The sequence below is a fragment of the Arachis stenosperma genome, chromosome 2 (genome assembly GCF_014773155.1).
Source record: "Arachis stenosperma cultivar V10309 chromosome 2, arast.V10309.gnm1.PFL2, whole genome shotgun sequence".
Classification (NCBI taxonomy): domain Eukaryota; kingdom Viridiplantae; phylum Streptophyta; class Magnoliopsida; order Fabales; family Fabaceae; genus Arachis; species Arachis stenosperma.
In genome coordinates, this window is record NC_080378.1 from 74,993,023 (window position 1) to 75,018,698 (window position 25,676).

The window sequence follows — 25,676 nt, forward strand, 5'->3', positions numbered from 1 at the left end:
ACACTCATCATCATTCTCACCTATGAACGTGTGACTGACAACCACCTCCGTTCTACCTTAGATTGGGTGAATATCTCTTGGATTCCTGATACACGATGCATGGTTGATCGCCTGACAACCGAGTGCTCGCCTGACAAACGAGCCAGCCATTCCGTGAGATCAGAGTCTTCGTGGTATAGGCAAGAACTGATGGCGGCATTCAAGAGAATCCGGAAGGTCTAACCTTGTCTGTGGTATTCTGAGTAGGATTCAATGATTGAATGACTGTGACGTGCTTCAAACTCCTGAAGGCGGGGCGTTAGTGACAGACGCAAAAGAATCACTGGATTCTATTCCGGCCTGATCGAGAACCGACAGATGGATAGCCGTGCCGTGACAGGGTGCGTTGAACATTTCCACTGAGAGGATGGGAGGTAGCCACTGACAACGGTGAAACCCTTGCATAAGCTTGCCATGGAAAGGAGTAAGAAGGATTGGATGAAGACAGTAGGAAAGCAGAGAGACGGAAGGGAAGGCATCTTCATACGCTTATCTGAAGTTCCTACCAATGAATTACATAAGTACCTCTATCTTTATCTTTATGCTTTATTCGTATATCACTATACCCATTTGAGTCTTCCTGACTAAGATTTACAAGGTGACCATAGCTTGCTTCATACCAACAATCTCCGTGGGATCGACCCTTACTCGCGTAAGGTTTATTACTTGGACGACCCAGTGCACTTGCTGGTTAGTTGTGCAAAGTTGTGTTTATGCCATGGTATTGAGCACCAAGTTTTTGGGGCCATTACTAGGGATTATTTTAGTTGTGAAAAGTAGTGATCACAATTTCGCACACCAAGTTTTTGGCGCCGTTGTCGGGGATTGTTTCGTGTATGGACAACTGACGGTTCATCTTGTTGCTTAGATTAGGTATTTTTCTTCAGAGTTCTTAAGAAGGAATTCTAGTGTTTCATGATGATCTGTTGAAGTCTGGCTGGCTGAGAAGCCATGTTTAATCTTATTGGACCGAGGTTTCAACTGATCATCACAAGAGCTTGTTGATCTCTATCAATCTTGCTATTGGAGCAATGATCTGCTAAGGCTTGGCTGGCCATTGGCCATGTCTAGTGTTTTGGACCGAAGCTTTCTTTGAAAGCTTGGCTGGCTGTGAAGCCATGTCTAATTCCTGGACCGGAGTCTTAGACTAGCATTGCAATGATTCCTGGAATCCAAATTAAGAATTCTGAAACTTTTATTTTCTAATTCCATATAAATTTCGAAAAAAAAAACACAAAAAAAAATTTTTTTTTCAAAATCATAAAAACCAAAAAGATTTTATGTTTCTTGTTTGAGTCTAGTGTCTAATTTTAGGTTTGGTGTCTTGCATGTATTGTTTATTTGATCTTGGTTCTATTTTCAAGTCAATAGTACAGGGAACTGAAGATTCAGAACATGCAGCAGAGGAATTACACAGAAAAAGCTGGGCGTTCAAAACGCCCAGTGAAGAAGGACAGACTGGCGTTTAAACGCCAGCCAGGGTACCTGGTTGGGCGTTTAACGCCCAAAAAGGTAGTGCATTGGGCGTTAAACGCCAGAATGTGCACCATTCTGGGCGTTTAACGCCAAGATGGCACAAGGGGGAGGATTTTGTTTTCAAATCAATTTTTTTTCAAGTTTTCAAAGTTTTTCAAAATCAAATCTTTTTCAAATCATATCTTTTCAATCAAATGTTTTCAAAATCAATTTCTTTCCTTTTTAAAGATACTTGCTATCAATTAATGATTTGATTCCACATTTCAAGTATGTTGCCTTTTCTGTTGAGAAAGGTTTAATGTTTGAATCATATCTTTTCTTGATAGCCAAGTTATTGATTTTTAAAATCAAATCTTTTTAAAAAAATTGTTTTCAAATCATATCTTCTCAATCACATTTTTTTTAAAAAAACCAATCATATCTTCTTAACCTCATCTTTTTCAAAATAGTTTTCAATCAAATCTTTTTGACTTCTAACTTCAAAATCTTTTTCAAAACTCACTTGATTCTTTTTCCACTTTGAGTTTTCGAAAATTATCAACCAATTTTTCAAATTGATTTTAAAAACTTCTTAATTAATTTTCGAAAATTCTCTTCCCCTCTTTTCACATCCTTCTATTTATGGAGTACCACTCCTTCTCAATGCACAATTCGAACTCTATCTGATTAAGTTCGAATTCTTCTACCTCTTTCTTCTATTTTTCTGTTCTTCTGACACCTCAAGGAATCTCTATACAGTGACATAGAGGATTCCATATTTTCTTGTTCTCTTCTCTTTCATATGAGCAGGAGCAGAGACAAAGGCATTCTTGTTGAAGCTGACCCTGAACCTGAAAGGACCTTAAAGCGAAAGCTAAGAGAAGCTAAGGCACAACTCTCTGTAGAGGACCTAACAGAAATCTTCAAAGAAGAAGACATGGCAGCCGAAAACAACAACAATGCAAACAATGCAAGGAAGGTGCTGGGTGACTTTACTGCACCTACTCCCGACTTCTATGGGAGAAGCATCTCTATCCCTGCCATTGGAGCAAACAACTTTGAGCTTAAGCCTCAATTAGTTTCTCTAATGCAACAGAATTGCAAGTTCCATGGACTTCCATTGGAAGATCCTCATCAGTTTTTAGCTGAATTCTTGCAAATCTGTGACACTGTCAAGACTAATGGGGTTGACCCTGAGGTCTACAGACTTATGCTATTCCCTTTTGCTGTAAGAGACAGAGCTAGGACATGGTTGGATTCACAACCTAAAGAAAGCCTGGACTCATGGGAAAAGCTAGTCAATGCCTTCTTGGCAAAGTTCTTTCCACCTCAAAAATTGAGTAAGCTTAAAGTGGAAGTCCAAACCTTCAGACAGAAGGATGGAGAATCCCTCTATGAAGCTTGGGAAAGATACAAATAATTGATCAGAAAATGTCCTTCTGACATGCTTTCTGAATGGAGCATCATAGGTATTTTCTATGATGATCTCTCTGAACTGTCCAAGATGTCTTTGGATAGCTCTGCTGGAGGATCTCTTCATCTGAAGAAGATGCCTACAGAAGCTCAAGAACTAATTGAAATGGTTGCAAATAACCAATTCATGTACACTTCTGAAAGAAATCCTGTGAACAATGGGGCAAATCAGAAGAAAGGAGTTCTTGAGATTGATGCTCTGAATGCCATTCTGGCTCAGAACAAGATATTGACTCAACAAGTCAATTTGATTTATCAAAGTCTGTCTGGAATGCAAAATGCACCAAGCAGTACTAAGGATGCTTCATCTGAAGAAGAAGCTTATGATCCTGAGAACCCTTCAATGGAAGAGGTGAATTACCTAGGAGAACCCTATGGAAACACCTATAATTCTTCATGGAGAAATCATCCAAATTTCTCATGGAAGGATCAACAGAGACCTCAACAAGGTTTCAACAACAATAATGGTGGAAGAAACAGGTTTAGCAATGGCAAGCCTTTTCCATCATCTTCTCAGCAACAGACAGAGAATTCTAAGCAGAACAACTCTGACTTAGCAACCATGGTCTCTGATCTAATCAAAACCACTCAAAGTTTCATGACTGAAACAAGGTCCTCCATTAGGAATTTGGAGGCACAAGTGGGACAGCTGAGCAAGAAAATTACTGAGCTCCCTCCTAGTACTCTCCCAAGCAATACAGAAGAAAATCCAAAAGGAGAGTGCAAGGCCATCAACATGGCCGAATTTGGAGAGAAAGGAGAGGAAGTGAACGCCACTGAGGAAGACCTCAGTGGGCGTGCACTGACCTCCATTGAGTTCCTCAATGAGGAACCATGGGAATCTGAGGCTCAAAATGAGACCATAGAGATCCCATTGGATTTACTTCTGCCTTTCATGAGCTCTGATGAGTATTCTTCCTCTGAAGAGGATGAGTATGTCACTAAAGAGCAAGTTGCTAAATACCTTGGAGCAATCATGAAGCTAAATGACAAGTTATTTGGAAATGAGACTTGGGAGAATGAACCCCCTTTGCTCACCAAAGAACTGGATGACTTGTCTCGGCAGAAATTACCTCAAAAGAGACAAGATCCTGGGAAGTTTTCAATACCTTGTACCATAGGCACCATGACCTTCAAGAAGGCTCTGTGTGACTTAGGGTCAAGTGTAAACCTCATACCTCTCTCTGTAATGGAGAAGCTAGGGATCTTTGAGGTGCAAGCTGCAAGAATCTCATTAGAGATGGCAGACAACTCAAGAAAACAAGCTCATGGACTTGTAGAGGATGTTTTGGTGAAGATTGAAAACCATTACATCCCTGCTGATTTCATAGTCCTAGAGACTGGGAAGTGCATGGATGAAACCATCATCCTTGGCAGACCCTTCCTAGCCACAGCAAAGGCTGTGATTGATGTTGATAGAGGCGAACTGATCATTCAAGTGAATGAAGAATCCTTTGTGTTTAAGGCTCAAGGATATCCCTCTGTCACCATGGAGAGGAAGCATGAAGAGCTTCTCTCAAATCAGAGTCAAACAGAGCCCCCACAGTCAAACTCTAAGTTTGGTGTTGGGAGGCCACAACCAAACTCTAAGTTTGGTGTTGAACCCCCACATTCAAACTCTAAGTTTAGTGTTGGGAGGTTCCAACATTGCTCTGAGAAAATGTGAGGCTCCATGAGAGCCCTCTGTCAAGCTACTGACATTAAAGAAGCGCTTGTTGGGAGGCAACCCAATGCTATATTTTATCTATTTTCTTTTGTTATTTTATGTTTTTTTTTAGGTTGATGATCATGAGAAGTCACAAAATCAATTAAAAAAGCAAAAACAGAATGAAAAACAGGAAGAAAAATAGCACACCCTGGAGGAAGAACTTACTAGCGTTTAAACGCCAGTAAGGCTAGCAGGTGGGCGTTTAACGCCCAGTCTGGCACCATTCTGGGCGTTTAACGTCAGAAAAGGGCACCAGACTGGCGTTAAACGCCAGAAAAGGGCAAGACCCTGGCGTTAAACGCCAGAAATGGGCATCAGCCCGGCGTTTAACGCCAGAATTGGCTCAAAACGTGATTTTGCATGCCATTTGGTGCAGGGATGACTTTTCCTTGACACCACAGGATCTGTGGACCTCACAGGATCCCCACCAACCCCACCACTCCCTCTCTTCTTCACTCATTCACCAATCACCTCAACACCTCTTCCCCAAAAACCCTTCACCTATCAAATCCCATCTTCCTCTTCACCACTCACATCCATCCTTCATAAAACCCCACCTACCTCACCATTCAAATTCAAACCACTTTCCCTCCCAAACCCACCCTCACTTTACTGAACCTTACCCTTCTCCCTCCCCTATATATACCCTTCTTCACCCCTTCATTTTCACACAATCTAAACACCACTTCTCCCCCTCTTTGGCCGAACACAAAAGCCATTCCCTTCTTCCTCATTTCTTCTTCTTTTACTCTCTTCTTTCTTCTTTTGCTCGAGGACGAGCAAACCTCTTAAGTTTGGTGTGGTAAAAGCGTTGCTTTTTCGTTTTTCCATAACCATTTATGGCATCCAAGGCCGGAGAAACCTCTAGAAAGAGGAAAGGGAGGGCAAAAGCTTCCACCTCCGAGTCATGGGAGATGGAAAGATTCATCTCAAGGGTGCATCAAGACCACTTCTATGAAGTTGTGGCCTTGAAGAAGGTGATCCCCGAGGTCCCTTTTTTACTCAAAAAGAGTGAATATCCGGAGATCCGACATGAGATCCGAAAAAGAGGTTGGGAAGTCCTTACCAACCCCATTCAACAAGTCGGAATCTTGATGGTTCAAGAGTTCTATGCCAATGCATGGATCACCAAGAACCATGATCAAAGTGTGAACCCGAATCCAAAGAATTATCTTACTATGGTTCGGGGGAAATACTTGGATTTTAGTTCGGAAAGTGTAAGGTTGGCATTCAATTTGCCCATGATGCAAGGAGATGAACACCCTTACACTAGAAGGGTCAACTTTGATCAAAGGTTGGACCAAGTCCTCACAGTCATATGTGAAGAGGGCGCCCAATGGAAGAGAGATTCAAGAGGGAAGCCGGTTCAATTGAGAAGGCATGACCTCAAACCCGTGGCTAGAGGATGGTTGGAGTTTATCCAACGCACAATCATTCCCACTAGCAACCGGTCCGAAGTTACCATAGACCGGGCTATCATGATTCATAGCATCATGATTGGAGAAGGAATAGAAGTTCATGAGGTTATAGCTCAAGAGCTTTATAAGGTGGCAGACAAGTCCTCTACCTTGGCAAGGTTAGCCTTCCCTCATCTCATTTGTCACCTCTGTTATTCAGTTGGAGTTGACATAGAGGGAGACATCCCTATTGATGAGGACAAGCCCATCACTAAGAAGAGGATGGAGCACACAAGAGACCCCACTCATCATGAGATCCCTGAGATTCCTCAAGGGATGCACTTTTCTCCACAAAACTATTGGGAGCAACTAAACACCTCCCTAGGAGAATTGAGTTCCAACATGGGACAACTAAGGGTGGAGCATCAAGAACACTCCATCATCCTCCATGAAATTAGAGAAGATCAAAGGATCATGAGAGAGGAGCAACAAAGACAAGGAAGAGACATTGAGGAGCTCAAGCACTCCATAGGATCTTCAAGAGGAAGAAAGAGCCGCCATCACTAAGGTGGACCCGTTCTTTAATTTCCTTGTTCTTTATTTTCTGTTTTTCGAATTTTAATGCTTATGTTTGTCCATGTTTGTGTCTTGTGATCATTAATGTCTTAGTGTCTATGCCTTAAAGTTATGAATGTCCTATGAATCCATCACCTTTCTTGAATGAAAAAAAAAAACGTGCTTAATTGAAAAGAAAAAGAATTGCATGAATTTTGAATTTTATAACAGTTTAATTATTTTGATGTGGTGGCAATATTTTTGTCTTCTGAATGTATGCTTAAACAGTGCATATGTCTTTTGAATTTGTGGTTCATGAATGTTGGCTCTTGAAAGAATGATGAAAAAGGAGACATGTTACTGAGGATCTGAAAAATCATTAAAAATGATTCTTGAAGCAAGAAAAAGCAGTGAATACAAAAAAAAAAGAGGCAAAAAAACAAAACGAAAAAGAAAGAGAAAAAGAAAGAAAAAGAAAGAAATAAAGTTGTGATCCAAGGCAAAAAGAGTGTGCTTAAGAACCCTGGACACCTCTAATTGGGGACTCTAGCAAAGCTGAGTCACAATCTGAAAATGTTCACCCAATTATGTGTCTGTGGCATGTATGTATTCGGTGGTAATACTAGAAGACAGAGTGCTTTGGGCCACGGCCAAGACTCATAAAGTAGCTGTGTTCAAGAATCATCATACTTAACTAGGAGAATCAATAACACTATCTGGATTCTGAGTTCCTAAAGAAGCCAATCATTTTGAGTTGCAAAGGATGGAGTGAGATGCCAAAACTGTTCAGAGGCAAAAAGCTAAAAGCCCCGCTCATCTAATTAATACTGATCTTCATAAATGTTTTTGGAATTTATTGCATATTCTATTCTTTTTATCTTATTTGATTTTCAGTTGCTTGAGGACAAGCAACAATTTAAGTTTGGTGTTGTGATGAGCGGATAATTTGTACGCTTTTTGGCATTGTTTTTAGTATGTTTTTAGTATATTTGGTTTAGTTTTTAGTATATTTTTATTAGTTTTTAGTTAAAATTCACTTTTCTGGACTTTACTATGAGTTTGTGTGTTTTTCTGTGATTTCAGGTATTTTCTGGCTGAAATTGAGGGACCTGAGCAAAAATCTGATCCAGAGACTGAAAAGGACTGCAGATGCTGTTGGATTCTGACATCCCTGCACTCGAAGTGGATTTTCTGGAGCTACAAAACTCCAATTAGCGCGCTCTCAACGGCGTTGGAAAGTAGACATCCTGGGCTTTCCAGCAATATATGATAGTCCATACTTTTCCCAAGATTTGATGGCCCAAACCGGCGTTCAAAGTCACTCTCAGAAATTCCAGCGTTAAACGCCGGAACTGGCACCTAAATGGGAGTTAAACGCCCAAACTGGCATAAAAGCTGGCGTTTAACTCCAAGAAGAGTCTCTACACGAAATTGCTTCATTGCTCAGCCCAAGCACACACCAAGTGGGCCCGGAAGTGGATATTTATGTCATTTACTCATCTCTGTACACCCTAGGTTACTAGTTTTCTATAAGTAGGACCTTTTACTATTGTATTGAGATATCTGGGTAGCTACCTTCATTTTATGCTATCTTAGATCATTGGGAGGCTGGCCATTCGGCCATGCCTAGACCTTGTTCTTATGTATTTTCAACGGTGGAGTTTCTACACACCATAGATTAAGGTGTGGAGCTCTGCTGTACCTCGAGTATTAATGCAATTACTATTGTTCTTCTATTCAATTCCGCTTGTTCTTTGTCCAAGATATCACTTGTTCTTCAACTTGATGAATGTGATGATCCGTGACACTCATCATCATTCTCACCTATGAACGTGTGACTGACAACCACCTCCGTTCTACCTTAGATTGGGTGAATATCTCTTGGATTCCTGATACACGATGCATGGTTGATCGCCTGACAACCGAGTGCTCGCCTGACAAACGAGCCAGCCATTCCGTGAGATCAGAGTCTTCGTGGTATAGGCAAGAACTGATGGCGGCATTCAAGAGAATCCGGAAGGTCTAACCTTGTCTGTGGTATTCTGAGTAGGATTCAATGATTGAATGACTGTGACGTGCTTCAAACTCCTGAAGGCGGGGCGTTAGTGACAGACGCAAAAGAATCACTGGATTCTATTCCGGCCTGATCGAGAACCGACAGATGGATAGCCGTGCCGTGACAGGGTGCGTTGAACATTTCCACTGAGAGGATGGGAGGTAGCCACTGACAACGGTGAAACCCTTGCATAAGCTTGCCATGGAAAGGAGTAAGAAGGATTGGATGAAGACAGTAGGAAAGCAGAGAGACGGAAGGGAAGGCATCTTCATACGCTTATCTGAAGTTCCTACCAATGAATTACATAAGTACCTCTATCTTTATCTTTATGCTTTATTCGTATATCACTATACCCATTTGAGTCTGCCTGACTAAGATTTACAAGGTGACCATAGCTTGCTTCATACCAACAATCTCCGTGGGATCGACCCTTACTCGCGTAAGGTTTATTACTTGGACGACCCAGTGCACTTGCTGGTTAGTTGTGCAAAGTTGTGTTTATGCCATGGTATTGAGCACCAAGTTTTTGGGGCCATTACTAGGGATTATTTTAGTTGTGAAAAGTAGTGATCACAATTTCGCACACCAGTTAGTGACAGACGCAAAAGAATCAATGGATTCTATTCCGACATGATCGAGAACCGACAGCTGAATAGCCGTGCTGTGACAGAGCGCATTGAACATTTTCACTGAGAGGACGGGACTGTAGCCACTGACAACGGTGATGCCCAACATACAGCTTGCCATGGAAAGGAGTAAGAAGGATTGGATGAAGACAGTAGGAAAGCAGAGAGACGGAAGGGACAAAGCATCTCCATACGCTTATCTGAAGTTCTCACCAATGAATTACATAAGTATCTCTATCTTTATTTTATGCTTTATTCATAAATCATCCATAACCATTTGAATCTGCCTGACTGAGATTTACAAGATGACCATAGCTTGCTTCATACCAACAATCTCCGTGGGATCGACCCGTACTCGCGTAAGGTTTATTACTTGGACGACCCAGTGCACTTGCTGGTTAGTTGTGCGAAGTTGTGATAAAAAGTTGAGATTGCAATTGAGCGTACCATGTTGATGGTGCCATTGATGATCACAATTTCGTGCACCACCCATACACAATATCTCAATACCCAAACATCATAGAACAATAAGTTACACTAGGGTTGAGAATCTTACCACACCCAAGGTCCAAGGAGACAAGATTAACCTTCTCCTTCAAGAGAGTTGGGTCCTATAACATCAAAGAGCCCAAAATCTCAACATTTTTGCTCATGAAACTCGAAAACAATGCTGGAAATTCGAAGAGCAAAACGTGGCTTACCTCAAGATTGATTGTATGGGTTTTGTAGAGCTCTCCGCGGTGAACACGTAGCCGCAAACGGAGCGGCAATCGGAGCTCTAGATCAAAAGTTATGGTGGTTTGAAGATCAAGTGAGAGAAAGAACTTGAGAGAGTGTTCTTCCTCCCCTCTCTTCAATTTTCAGCGTGTAATAGTGTTGTGTGAGGAGAGAGAGTGCTGAAAACTAGGGTTTTGGTTTAGTTATGTTGGGCCAAGGGCCCACTTTGGGTTTGGTTGGCCCGATTTGGCCCGTTCGGTCCAATCTTGGTTCGAATTCTATAAAATTGGTACCGAAATTCTCGTCTCAATCTCCTCTATCACATTTAGACATAAAAATTGCATTTAGGGCTTTCTAGAATAAATTCTCATTTATGAGTTAATTAGCCGTTAATTAACCGGGTTTTACATTAATCCTCCTAATTTGAATGATGTTACTAATTCTAATCCTCCTAGTTCTAACGACATTTCATGTTATGTTTTAAATTTGGAAGATATTTAAGATTTATATTAGACTATAATTATATTTTATGATGTTTATTTATAATTTATTTATTATTTTATTTTAAAATGGTTCTTTTGGTTGAACCGGTTAGACCTATGAACCAATGAACCAGTAGTTAGAGTGGTTTGATGACTAGTCCGGTTTTTTAAACCTTGGTCAAAACTTAACTAAATTCACAATATTTCTAGCAGAATATATTAACGTATTTATACTATTGTATACATCTATAAGGGTATCATATATATTGATATTTAAATCTCAAAGCATGTCATTGTATGTAACGTTAAGCATTATACATTTATTTAAAAATATATGGAATTAAGTTATATTTCACCAAGATTTAAAAAATGAGTGTTAATTATTGCATTAAAATAAATGATTTCTTCAATAACTATACATATGAATTAGAATAATCCTAAAAATAATGCACTTACATTGATATAGTAAATGAGTACAACCTAATATTTTAAATCTAACCTATCTTAACAACTTAAATCTTCTAGCTAAAACTAATAATTAAATCTAACTCAAACATAATACTAATTATCAACTAAAACACAAATTAGACATAGGGACATATAATCAAAGCATTTGGCATGCAAAAGCATCAAACAACAAGAAATAGCAGAACCAAGTATTTCTTTAACATTAATTCACACAAATCAGTATCAATGACACAACAATCAGCAACACATAGAAATTCAGCAGAAAATCAATCAATCTTGTCCAAACAAATTCAAATTCAGAAAATATAACAACATGTTGAACTATATATAAACTAACAACAATTCTAATTAGAAAAATCCAAATCCATATTTAAATCATCTAACTAACTAAAAATAATGATAACCAATTTTACTTATTAACGAGAAATTAATATATAACTAAATCCTAAATTAACTTAAACAGAGAAAAAGAGTGATCATGGAACTTGAGCTTCGAGCAGAGCAAGAAGAACTCAGGAGAAGGAGATGCAATGGTAGCAACAGTTGATGCTGGTAGAGCACTGTGACGGTGCTCGAGGAAGCTCTAACGGCGAGGCGAACAGAGAAGGAGAGAAGGTTTTGCGGCTGACGCTGGGTTCCGTAGGGGAGAGAATGAAAGAAGGAGCTGGTTTCGATAAAGGGGAGAGAAGGCGGCAAAAGGGGGTTACAGAGGCGCTGTCGGTGACGGCGGGCTAACGAAATGACAGGGAGATGATTAGAGAGAATGGGAGAAAAGAAGGTAGAGAGAAAGGGGGATTCGAAATGAAGGGGGAGAGGATTCACGCTTTGAATTTTAGGGCTAGTTACCGTCGGATTTACTGGCAGATAAATCTAACGATAATATTTTACACGTGACCAAAACGCTGCGTCACACTAAATTGAGTTACATTTATCCGCCAGTAAATCCGACGGTTACTAATCCACGCCAAGTTTCCCATTTTTCCTCTAATTATTACCAGCAAATTTACCATCGGAATAGCAAATCCGATGGTAAAAGTTTGACACGGTGAAATAGTTCCCATTCTGCCTGTAAATCCAACGGTAAATCCAATGGTAACACGCGACGCTAAATCCACCAGTAAATCTGACAGTACGCAACACTTTTTCTTGTAGTGTATGCCTCTCTACCATGCATGTGAGGACCTTGTTATACCCCTCCTCAGTTAGATGTAGCTGATGACCTAGGTTTTGAAGGCTTTGGGTAAGAATGTGAACCTACTCCCATAAATCGACATCCTCGAAATTGGCAGGGATGGTAGCTGAGTGTACAACTCAGATGCGGTCTGGAATTACACCACATCAGGATGGATGATGGGAGCAGAAGAGTTTTTGCCATCCTCCCCACTCTACTAAGATTGCTGAGTTGCAGTCTCTAAATTCTACGTATTCAAAGAAAATATGATTCCTCTTCTCAATCCCATTTCTTATTATTCCCTCTAGTAACATTTTAAAATTCTAATAATTATTATGCCTAAGTCGCCTAGCTACTTTATACAAAGTCATATATACATGGTCTTAATTAATTAATTAAGCTCATCTATAAAGCAAGGTTCAACTTGTGTATCTACATTAGATTTCATATCTAATAAAACAACCATTATGTTCTAAAATTTTGTTTTTGAAATGATAATGTATTCTAATTCCAATATTTAAAATTTGTTCATAAATTTTTTAAATATTAAAAATTAACAAGTAAAAAAATAAAAAAAGAGTGAAATAGAAAAAAGATGAGGACAACCTACCTGAAGGAGAGAAGAGAGACGCAGTTCCGATGATAGAGGGAGCAACAACGATAACGACATCCACGGCAGCGACAGAGGGAGTAGCTCCATTTCACGCAATGAAATGAGATATAGCTGAATCAACGCAGTTGTTGGAGGAGATTGGAAGGGGATGGCACTGGGAGAGGTTGGCCGAAGGGGCTACTGCTGGTGGTTACAGGGGAGAGAGAAAGAGAAAGGAGAGTGGTGGAGAGAGGATAGGATTCGAAAGTGAGAGAGGAGGGCTGCGCGCTTTGAATTTAGGGCAACCTTACTTTCGAATTTATCAGCGCTTAATTTTCGTGATGGTAAATCTGACCCTAATTTTTGCTAGTAAATCTGACCTTAGTTTTCACGCCTCTTTTTTTTTCTCCAGTTATTACCAGCAAATTTACTATTAGAAACACAAATCCGACAGTAATACTTTGACCTGACAAATTTATTGTCTCAACCACCAATAAATTCGACAGTAAAATTGCTGCTAATGTGCGAGGCTAAATTCAACAAAATATCCGAAGATATTAAGCATTTTTCCTGTAATAGGTGTCTCAAATATGTTTTAAAAAAACTAATATAAAGTTTTTGAACTCACTCTAATGTTTTCTTAAGGATACAAGTTTCAAGATTTAAAAAAGGTTTTTAAGTTCTTAATTTAAATTTAAAAAAGTTTAGAGACATGATTCCAATCCTTTACTTGTGCAATTTTACCAATTTCACAAAATTCATCCACATAAATATATGCGTAAAATCACGCTTTTTTTTTCGTTCTTCTTCTTCTTTCACTTCCTATTTGTTTTACTCTCACTGTGTTTCTTCTCACTTTTTTTTTTGTTTTATTATTGATATAAAATAATTTCCTATGTCTATATATGTTTTTATTAAAGAAATGAATTATTTCATTTAAACATTTTTAAATTTAATTGAACATAAGCATAACAAAGAAATGCCATAAAAAAAGAACACAAATTATTTTGAACCATTCAGAATTTTTTAAGTTGAATTATATAGAAGAATAATAAGGCAAAAACTTTAGCTCAAGAATACTGAAATTTTAGATAATTAACACAAAAATAAAAGTTGAGTAACACCAAAATTGTTTTAAATTATGCATATCGATCTTTTAATTGAATGAAGAAAAGGAAAGCACTTAAATTTTTGTTGAAAACCTAGAAAATTCTAATTGAATAATATAGAAATGTAACATGAATAGAAGAGCAAAGTTTTATGTGTTATTCAAGTTGAATTTCTACTTTTTTTTTTCCCTATGCTTCTCTTTAAAAAGTTTGTTAAAAAATTTATGTGTTTTCCATCACAAAATTTGTATTTATCGTCGATAAATTTCTGTGTTTCTTTTCAAAAAATTCTGTGTTTACGTTTTTAAAAATATTCTGTTTATAATAACAAATTTATGTGTTTGTCATCAATAAATTTTTGTATTTTCTTGCTATGCTTCTCTTAAAAAAAATTATATTTTTATCATCACAAAATTTCTATATTTAACATTAATAAACTTATTTGTTTTCTTCCTATGGTTATATTCAAAAAGTTGTGTTTACCTTCAAAAACTTTTCTTTGTTTATTATCACAAAATTTCTATATTATCACCAATAAATTTTTGTATTTTTTTATGCATTTTTTTCTTCGTGTTTTTCAAATTTTTAGTTTTTTTTTCCTCTTCTTTCTTTCTAGTTTGTTATAAGTTTTGTTACAATTATAAAAAAAAAAAAATACAAACAGTAAAGACATGCAAGAAGAAATATAGAAGAAAGAAAGAGAAGATGAAAAAAAAAGATAGGTCACTTAATAGTATAATAAGTATAACAAAACTTAGCTGAATTCGATTACTAAAAACACTTCATCACACAGTATTTCCATTATTTTTATATGTTAATTGCATAATTCAATTGAGATTTTATAATTTTCGTATGACAAGTTAATACATTTATTGAATTATGAAAGTGTACTTCTGATATCATTCAACAATATACTTTTTTTTTTTGGTCATGATTCAACAATATACGAAAGGCAAATGTAAAACATCACGAAGTTTTTTGTAATTTTTGTTCTTAATTTAAAAAACAAATATCCACTTTTACAAACAAATTTCGCAACTTCCAAACATTAAACAATTTTTCTCCATAAAACACTATTATATTGTTGCAAGCTAAAAATGTTTCTAAAGAAAAATTCTCCTCTTCCTAACTTGATACACATGAAATCTTTTAAAAAACACCTACTCCCATCTTTCCATTATTATTATGAAAATCCTTGGAGATCAACAACTTAGTATTTTTTGTTATTATTTAACTAACATAAATACTAAATTGTTATTTTATTAATTTATGTATGCAAATTTTAAAAAACATAAATACAAATTATATTAATTCATAAGTGGAAATTGTATTAGTTCATGTATATAAAACTCTAATAAATATATGTATAAATTATATACTTCTTGTATACAAAATTATAAATATAAGTATAAATTATTACTGACTAAATACTAACAGAAAATAATAATGTTTACTAGCCATATAGCATCGCTATATTATTATTTTTTGATAAAAAAATCCTTATTTGACCAAACTGGCCAAAGAAAAAAAGCACACCTTACTCCCATAGAACATTATATTAGTATGATTTTGAAACAATGGAGTATTCTTCTTGGCCATTTTACAATAAAGTTACAAGTTCACACTTCATTTCATGTCACTCCACTCCAAGCAATCAGAACCAGTCCATACATTTTCAATAGAAAAATAAAAGAAATGAAATAAAAATTTTACACGCATTAAAGTCATTCAAATGGCCACCCAGAATACTCCGTGTGATGACTACTATCGGGGAATGATGGTGTTGGTGAGCTGCTTCGGGTTGCTCTATCATTGCTGCTAGAATTAGAACTGCGGAAACGCCACAAAAATGAAAACGGATTTCGCCTTCCCTGGTTCTCCCTACCACTCCTACCACTGGTGCTGCCACTAATGTTACCTCTACTTCGGCCATTCGAGCCTTGGTTACCACTCAATCCTTGTGGTGGCAATTCTTGACGGCAAACAGGGCAGGAGTTATGCTGGACCAACCATGGAACGATACAATCCGAGTGGTACATATGGTTACATGGCATTTGTCTTGCTTCAGTCCCTACCTCAAATTTATCTTTGCACACCGGACAATGTGAATCCGAACGAAGATGCCTCTGTGTAACTTTGATAGTAGGCATTGCATCTATAGAGGATCTGGATGCAGGTGGAGGTCCTTGGCGAGTATTAGCTGAGAGCTGTTCAAACAGTTCTTCAAGTCCAGGACCAATAAAATAATCACCTGTGTTGCCTCGTGTAAGACCAATACCTGGAGTCCCATTAAAGAGAGCCTCAAAACCACCATGTCCAGATAATCTAAAAGGAATTTGACCACCAAATATCAACAAAGGAGCAAAACCTGCCCCATGCTCCGAAATAGATTCCGACTGTGCCCTGATATCATGACTATGACTTCTGTCTGCCATTTGCTGCCGCATAAAGGAAGAGAAAGTTTCCATAAGTCCAAATCTTTGGTCATGCTCTTCATTGTTATCTAGTCCAAAGAATTCCAGAGGGTTAACATGCACCATATCATTAAGTTCCTGAATAAATCCCTCATTACAGCTAGGGCAAACCGCATCTCGCCATCCCAGTCGAATTGGCCTCCTGCAACTGTAACACCAATGAGTGTTCCTGCTGCTTGACATCCTCTAGTTTATTCTCGATAGCTGCAATTCCGCAATAGACCAACTCCAATGCTCCTTTGCAGTAAAGGGCAATCTTTAACTGTTATAACAGCATGATGCTAATATAAAGCAGCCAAAAAAAAGAGAAAAAAATAGAAAGGAAGGCAAAAAAGTTTGATATCAGTATAGGACTCAGGCTCAGGCATTTAAATCGTATACAGTAACCACCAAACTATCTACATATCTTCTTTCCATACCAAATAAACAGGAATGAGCAGACGTCACTATGTTAATTGTCTCTATTAGTCTCTGCACTCACTATGTACACAGATAAAGCACCAATGATTTATATTATTTAAGATACATCTATTCAAGTTTATCAATGATCTATATAATTCTCAATCCTGATACCGTTCGCTCAAAAGCACATGGGCAAGGGAACATGAGCTGAACAAATGAAGGCAGCCTCTACGATTTTATTCATTCAACCTCTACTATGTAACCTAGCAGAAAAACCAACAGAATAAACTCCAACCTCCCTAGATAAATAATTTAAGTTGGAATTTGTCACAACTTTGAAGCCTATAATTTGTGCTGTTTACTAGGAAACTGGTCCAGCACTTACAAAACAGAGGTCATTTATGTATCATTTATTCCAATAACTTAATGATATATAAACCCTCCACATAGGATTCTCCCACATTTAAGAAGCAAGAACAATGGTGAAAGGGTAATAAATGGACATCCTAACTGAAAAGTAGTAAGGGTCGAAGAAAAACGGGAGCAGAGGGTGTGTATGAATATATATTTTAGAAGCAAACTTAGAAGATATCCAGAGTATGATATGTTTCCCCTTTAAAAGTCAAAACAATTCCAGAGAAAACTAAAGGAGATTTACCAGTCAGAATTTACATGAAACATCAGCCTTAATCATCATAAAGTGTAATCATCTAAAAGACAAAACACTAACAAATTAGTCCATAAAAGATATATCTTAGTCTGTGGTACTCAACTGATGTTATTCCTATTGAGCTTTGTTAGTATTGACGTAACACTTTAAGAACTATCTCCTGATCATATTGATCTTTCTATAGAAGCTAATTTGTAAGTATACTAATCATTTGGAGACTAATTTATAAGGGCACTGACATCTATCTTAAACTAAATTGCCAAAGTCTTGAATTTTGGGACTGAAATTGGTAGTTATCTCCATTTCGTATACTACACATACCCCGCAAGCTTATTTTACTATCACCAGATTCCAAGCAAATAGCTTCACAAGAATATTATATATGCAAGAAATGGCTCTTGGAATTCCCTCAGATTCAACATCTTTTCCCTCCATATCTAGGTTTAAAATTATATTAATATGACTATATTTGGTTCCTAAGAAGCAAACAAACACCATCGATTGCAATCTTCAAATGTGTAGAAATCATGGCATTTTTAGTAACAAAATTAAAAACAAGAAAGAAAGGGCAAGATCTAACATCCTCAAAAACAAATGAGGAATGTAGCTATCTAAGCATTACAGACAAGAATCAAGGAGAAATGCAAGGTGAAAAAGATGCGATGAAATGAAAAAGTGATATACCATTAACTTTATCATGATCGTATAAATAAATAATGGAAAAAAAAATCAACGTACTAGAGTCAAAAAGATGGTTGGAGAAGGACACGTTGATGTGTGAACGGAGAAGAAAGGAAAAGTCTTTGAAGGTTGGAAAACCCTAAGACTAAGAGAGTGACGCAGTGATGAGTGGGGAGAGAGGAGAGTGCAAAGAGAAGGAGAACCGACATCTTGTTGAGCTGGCACCCGCAAACATACAATTTATCCACTGTACCATAATTATCACAACCAAACTGGTAATTCATCCAGTCATGCGATGAGTTATTAATTTATGTGGTTGATTTGGTTATAATTAAATAAAAATAAAAAATTATAAAAATAAAATTAAAATTAAAAATTAAATAAATATTTTTAAAAATATATTAGTAATAATTAAATATTAATTTTTAGATATAATTTATAATATAAAAATATATAATAAATTAGTTATTAATATAAAATATTTTTTTAATTTAAATGAATAAAAATACAAAAACAAAAAATAACACAATCAATATCAATATATCAATATATTTGTATATTATGTGTTGTTACTTATTTAGTATTTATGTCAATCTATACTTAAAAGATAAAAAAATAGAAATTCATTCATGATTTATTATATATATCTTTTTTGTAACATACATTAATGAGATATGAGATAGCGTACTGGCAAGCGAGAGGTAGAGGTGTGTATGGTCCAGCCTGACTCGAAGACCTGGCCCGGTTCCGAACATTTTAGGGGCTAATTTGGTGTGATTTTACCGGGTTTATGGTTGGGTAAGAGTCTCAAAAATAGGCCCAGTCATTATTTCGGATCGAGTCCGGCTCATGGTTCGGGTCACCCCGAAATCGACCCGGTGGCCCGGTCATCATACACAATTAATATTTTGTGTTATTAGTTATGGATAATGGCTATTTTTATGTGGAATTTATGTATTGTAAACCTTAATATTTCTGTTATTAGTTATTATAAGACTATAAGTTAATGTTTTATGTTTAAAATGCATAAGATTTTAGACTAATTAATGCATAATATTGTGTTATTTGTATTTATTTAAATATTTGGTGTTATTAGACAATATTAATATTGATTATGGTTATGTTTTAATTTTAGAGAAGAGTTGGTTCTTGTTTTATTTTTCTAAGGGAATTTTACCATGTCAAATAATGGTTGGAGTATTGAAAATTTGGATATTTTCACATGCTAGCTTATAAGAAGGTATCAAGGTAATATAATGTTAACGGCCCAGTTTTTACCCGATTTTTACTCGATATAATCGTGGCCCGAAAGTGTATAGGTTTCATCGGGTCTAAGGTTGGGTTCGGATCTAATAAATATGCTCGGTATATATTTCAGACCGGGTCTGGATCACATCAAACCCGGTTTCACCCGGCCCATGCACACCCCTAGGGGGAGGTGCGTTATGCACTCTGCTTTATGTTCGAACCTCTCCATCAACATTTTTGGAGTTGCAGTGGACGCGCTCCTACGATATGATAGTTTGGCGGCACGCGCGCGAACTGATTGGTTTTCAACAGATTTGACCACCGTTGACCAGTTCAATTACAAGTACGGTCTAATTCACTAATAGAATCGGCTAAATTACCAGTTCATCGATTTTTCAATCGAACCGGTCAATCTGGTGTGGTTCTGATAACTATGCATTATATCATCTACTTTATTGCAGTCTCTTTGCATAATTTTATAATATTTTTATATTTAGATTTTTTTTATTTAAGTTAAATAATTATATTATTTACGGAAATCCATAAAACAGTGCATTTTCGAAAATGCACAATATACCACATCTCGCTGTGACCCAAAAGTAGTTATAAGTATATCTCGACGACTGAATACTTGAGATATGATACACGATTATCGGATATACTCGGGATGCAGCACAGATGGCTAAACGGGTACTGAGTACCTGAGATACAGTAAAAAAATGGGTCACAGTACTCGAGTTATGATCATAATGATAAATGTGATCATAATACCCTCATATGCCTATATATAATGGTTGCAGTCAAGATCTTCATTCATTTTAAGTATTTTTTTAAAATTTAGTTAGCTTTTAACATCTTTAGTTTGAGTATTTGAAGTAAAACCCCCCTTTTCCCATAATATATGCGCGATAAAAATATTAACCGACTAAATGCGACGTGGCACATTGCCGAAGCACTGGATTTCAAAGTTAGTTTTTGTTTATTTTCTTTTGTTTTGAGTAATTAATTAGTTTATATATTTAGACTCTATTAAGTTAGTCAACATGTTAGGTATTTTGAGTTATAATTAGAAGTTTTGTTAAAAAACTTACCTAGTTTATTCAACATATTAGAATAAAAAGATATAAGTAGTTAGAGTATATGTTAATATATTTAGACATATTTTTTATTTAATTTAAATAAATATATTTAAGGGTGTTTTTGGATCGGATCATATCCGTAGATCCACGATGAATATCCGTATCCAATCTAAAAATTGCGGATACAATCTGATCTGCAGACTGATCGAATTAGATAGGATCTGATCCGCATCTTTCAAGAATCGGATCGTAGATATCTGCTCCGTATCCGTATATTTGATCTGCAGATCTGCATATCCGCACAATAATTAATATATATATATTCGTTACTTTCAGCCTTTTTGGAATTCAATTCACCCTTACCTAACCCTAATCTCGCACTTCACGAGTTAACGGTGTTGCAACCAGCAACCATTCACTCCTAAGTCCCAATCTCTCACCCACCCTCAAAGAGACCAAACCACTCATCGGCCACTCCGTCTTCCTGACCACCGTCGGAAGTTGCTCGGTGGAGATCTCATGATGTTCCTCCTTCTTCGTGGCGTGCTTCCTTTCAGAGCTGTTCCTCGCGAAGACGCATTGTCAGGTTTGTCCCCTTCGTCGCGTTTTTGCTTGTTGCCGCTACTTTCTCCGTGACTATGGTTCGTGGTTTGCGGTTCAGACTTCTCGCCGCCTCACTCGCAATCTCGTCGCTTGGCTCCATCGGCTTGGTATCATCCGTTCTCTGTTCTTGACTTCCTCTGTTCTCAGTTCTTGCCATATCACCGTCCTCCATTTTCAGAATCAACATCTTCTGCTTTGTTGAATCATAGTTTAAGACTTCAGGTAATTTTTTTATGAACATCATTTGAATTTTGTGAATAATGCTCTATTATTCTTATTTTTTTAAATAATTATGCTCTTGTTAATATTTATTTGAGTTATATGAGATGCTGCTATTCTGACTTATGAATTCTGAGGGTTTTAAATCTAAGTTGCTGGTATGGTTTGTTTGTTTGTAGGATTGTTGATGAGCAGATATTTTATACGCTTTTTGGCATTGTTTTCATATATTTTTAGTATGTTTTATTTAAGTTTTATTATATTTTCATAGATTTTAGTGTAAAATTCACATTTTTGGATTCTACTATGAGTTTGTGTGTTTTTATGCAATTTCCGGTATTTTCTAGCTGAAATTGAGGAGTTGGAGCAAAAGTCCGATTCAGAGGCAGAGAAAGCACTGTAGATATTGTCCGGATCTGACCTCCTTGCACTCGAAAGAGCTTTTCTAGAGCTAAAGAAATCCAAGTGGAGCGTTCTCAACGGCTATGAAAAACTAACATCCAGGGTTTTCCATAAATATATAATAATTTATACTTTGCTTTAGAATTGAAGGCCCAAAACTGGCGTTCAACGCCAGCCTCCTGCCCTATTCTAGCGTCCAGCGCCCAAAGGAGAAGAGACCAGCGTCCAATGCCCATAAAAAACCTCCTAGCCAACGTTCAATGCCCTAGAGGCCTCCTAGCATGTGAATCTCAATCAAGCTCAGCCCAAACACACACCAAGTGGACCCCATAAGTAGATTTTAGCACTAAAAGACTGTTTTACCCTTTTTATGTAATCCTTAATCATTAGTCTAGCATTTATTTGAGAACTTTTGGACTCTAAATAGTTTTGTTCAGCCTATTTTCGAATTACACATTGTATTTTCTATTAGTATGAGTTTCTAAACCTCCTAGGTTGAGGGGAGGAGCTCTGCTGAGTTTTATAGATTAATAAAGTACTACTGTTCTTTCTGAATTCGTGTTTGATTCTCTATTCTAAGACGTATCTTTGTTCTTCATTCTAAGACCGCGTGTCTGACAACCACCCGTGTTCTTCTTGGGTTTGTGTGACTACGTAATTGAAAAGAATTGAATCACTAGCTTGATTATACATCTCTTAGACAGCTAATCCACGACTTCGTTGGGGACTTCTCGAGACACCAGTTCAGCCGACTGGTACACGAAATTGAAAATCACAATTCTTGATAATTCCGCACAACTAACCAGCAAGTGCACTGGGTCGTCCAAGTAATACCTTACGTGAGTAAGGGTCGATCCCACGGAGATTATTGGTTTGAAGCAAGCTATGTTTATTTTATTAATCTTAGTCAGGATGCCAATAAGGTTATTTGGATTTAATTGTAAGAAGTAAAAGTGTTTGGAATAAGTAATTGTTACTTTATTAATGGAGAATATGTTGGAGTTTTGGAGATGCTTTGTCCTCTGAATTCCTGCAATGTAATATTCAACTCAATTGTTTGTAAAGTTCCATCCATGGCAAGCTGTATGTAGGGTGTCACCATTGTCAGTGGCTACTTTCCATCCTCTCAGTGAAAACGGTCTAGATGCTCTGTCACAGCACGACTAATCAGCTGTTGGTTCTCGATCATGTTGGAATAGGATCCATTGATCCTTTTGCGTTTGTCATCACGCCCAGCAATCGCGAGTTTGAAGCTCGTCACAGCCATTCAATCCTTGAATCCTACTCGGAATACCACAGACAAGGTTTAGACTTTCCGGATCCTCAAGAGTGGCCGCCATCAGTTCTAGCTTATACCATGAAGATTCTAATTAAGGAAGCTAAGAGAAGCTCATTCAATCTGATGTAGAACGGAGGTGTTTGTCAGGCACATGTTCATGGGTTGAGGAATGTGATGAGTGTTACGGATCATCACCTTCTTCATAATTAAGCGCGAATGAACATCTTAGATAGGAACACACACGTTTGAATGGAGGAATAGAAACAATTGCATTAATTCATTGAGACGCTGCAGAGCTCCTCACCCCCAACAATGGAGTTTAGAGACTCATGCCGTCAAAGTGTATAAAATTCAGATCTGAAAAATGTCATGAGATACAAAGTAAATCTCTAAAAGTTGTTTAAATAGTAAACTAGTAACCTAGGTTTACAGAAAATGAGTAAACTATGATAGATAGTGCAGAAATCCACTTCTGAGGCCCACTTGGTGTGTGCTGGGGCTGAGACTTAAGCTTCTCACGTGCCTGGGGCTGTTTTGGGCGTTCAACGCCAGGTTGTAACCTGTTTCTGGCGTTGAACTCCAGCTTGTAACCTGTTTCTGGCGCTGGACGCCAGACAGCAGCATGATACTGGTGTTGAATGCCAGTTTACGTCGTCTATCTTCACACAAAGTATGGACTATTATATATTTCTGGAAAGCCCTGGATGTCTAATTTTCAACGCCGTTGAGAGCGCGCCAATTGGACTCCTGTAGCTCCAGAAAATCCATTTCGAGTGCAGGGAGGTCAGAATCCAGCAGCATCAGCAGTCCTTTTTCAGCCTAACTCAGATTTTTGCTCAGCTCCCTCAATTTCAGCCAGAAAATACCTGAAATCACAGAAAAACACACAAACTCATAGTAAAGTCCAGAAATATGATTTTTGCCTAAAAACTAATAATATTCTACTAAAAACTAATTAAAACATGCTAAAATCTACATAAAATTACCCCCAAAAAGCGTATAAAATATCCGCTCATCACCGACGTATGGGGAGATTAGAGTCTTTGTGGTAGAGACTAAAACCAAAGGCACAACCTTCTCTGATCTGGAAGATTCGACATTCTCTGTGGCATTTTGAGTAGGATCACTAAGGAGAATGAATTGCATGAGCTTCTCCCTCAATCAGAATAGATCTACACTAACCCTGGGGTTGAGATCTGTAAGAGCATTGGCGACCTCTCAACCAGCGCTGATCACATATAGCTTGCCATAGAAGAAATCACTCACAGTTGAAGAAGACAGTAATACCGGATTAATCCAGAAGAATAAAGCATCTCCAAGCCTTAAACATCTTCTTATCATTACAAACATATCAACCTAGTTAAGTTCTCTATATTTTCTTTTTATGCGTTTAAACAAATCCAATGACTCTTTTATCCACCTGACTAAGATCTACAAGATAATTGTAAGAACCGGAGTTTTCACGAAAAATCGCTTAACTAGAATAGAATAATTTAATTACCCGAAATAGGTTCGAAAATATAATTTTTTTTAAAATATACATGTGAGATTTGGATTCAGTGGATTTTTCTCAGTGGAAAAATGTTCTCTTTTGAAAATTTTAGCGAAAAAATACATACTGATAGATTAGTTGGCAGTTTCGGCTTAAGTTTGTCCAGTACTGCGTGAGAGAGAGTGAAATAGTAGGAAACCTTAGAAAAGTTTTTGAAATAGCAAACCGCACACTTATCCTAAAGGTTTGGCCCAAAGTTGGGCCAAACGAACCAAAAACGTTACACGGTTGGATATAAAGCAATAAATGAGCCTAAGAAGCTCATTTCAGCACCAAGAGAGAGAGTGAGAACTCGAGTTAAGCCCCACTTTGGTCCCTGAGATTGGCGAGTTGCACTAATTTAGTCTTCGAGATCCTAATTGCACTAAATTAGTTTCACAGATTCGAAAAAATACACCACATTAGTCCTTCTCCCAATTTTCGTCACCGGAGCACTGACACCGTCAGTGACGTGGCCAGTTCTTGCCACGCTGCACCCATCAACGGTTAGATGACATGGCAATAAATTGGATTAGCTCCAATTTAATCCTTGTCCCCTTTTATAACCAAGATTTCTGCCCTAACTTCTTCCTCTTCTTCCTTGCTGTGCAGCTTTTCCTGGTTCTTCGTCTTCTTCCTTACTGTGCAGCTTTTTGGGTTTAGGATCATGAGTGCAAGTGGGAGCCAGAGTTCCATGTGGTCAAACAGAAGGATCTCCAGAGGAACCAGTAGAGCATCGAGTGTTCCAGAGTGGTGAGGGTGTAGTTGCCGCCCTGTTCTCCGGTGGTCCACAATAGAGGCTAACCCTAACAAGTCATTTTTTGGGTGTCCTAACTATAATGTCAGTGGAAAGAGGTGGTGTGGTTTGTTTGTCTGGGCTAACATTGGAGAAAAAGGCATCGGTGGAAGGGTGATTGCTACTGAGAATGTTGATAAACTGAGAGTCAATTTAGCTTGGAGAATTGGAAAGTTAGAAGCTGAAGTTAGGACCCATAAATTGTACATGTTATTGTTGGTTCTGTTTATAATGTTTGTTTCTATTTTCATGTTGGTATTTAAGGTTTGAGGATGATTATGTTTTAATGTGATTAGGGTTATTGTAAAGTAGACAAAAGAAAAAGTGTCATTGTGAATTGTTTGAAGTTGGTAGTCTTGCTATAAATATAAACCAAGAACTATGTTTTTGTCATCCAACAAAATGATGGAAAAAATATTGTAACAGAGCATAAAAACATGATCA

General features: G+C 37.4%; 1 protein-coding gene and 1 non-coding gene across 4 annotated transcripts; both read right to left on the reverse strand.

The window, feature by feature from the left end:
• Nucleotides 1-2,836: 2,836 nt before the first annotated feature.
• Nucleotides 2,837-2,944, reverse strand: LOC130965073 (small nucleolar RNA R71). Its single transcript, XR_009081129.1, has one exon. It is a non-coding gene; the product is annotated as a small nucleolar RNA R71 (small nucleolar RNA).
• A 12,468-nt stretch (nucleotides 2,945-15,412) lies between these two features.
• Nucleotides 15,413-18,292, reverse strand: LOC130962084 (probable E3 ubiquitin-protein ligase RHC1A). 3 transcript variants are annotated; one of them, XM_057888178.1, is made up of 2 exons: nucleotides 18,133-18,292; nucleotides 15,413-16,584 (listed from the first exon to the last, which is right to left on the reverse strand). In XM_057888178.1, the coding sequence occupies exon 2, from the start codon at nucleotides 16,503-16,505 to the stop codon at nucleotides 15,573-15,575; it is 933 nt and encodes a 310-aa protein (XP_057744161.1). In that variant the 5' UTR covers nucleotides 16,506-16,584; nucleotides 18,133-18,292; the 3' UTR covers nucleotides 15,413-15,572. The 3 variants fall into 3 exon arrangements, with proteins under 3 accessions (XP_057744161.1, XP_057744159.1, XP_057744162.1); XM_057888176.1 differs by having other exon boundaries at nucleotides 15,413-16,603; XM_057888179.1 differs by having other exon boundaries at nucleotides 15,413-16,559; nucleotides 18,133-18,290.
• Nucleotides 18,293-25,676: the final 7,384 nt, after the last annotated feature.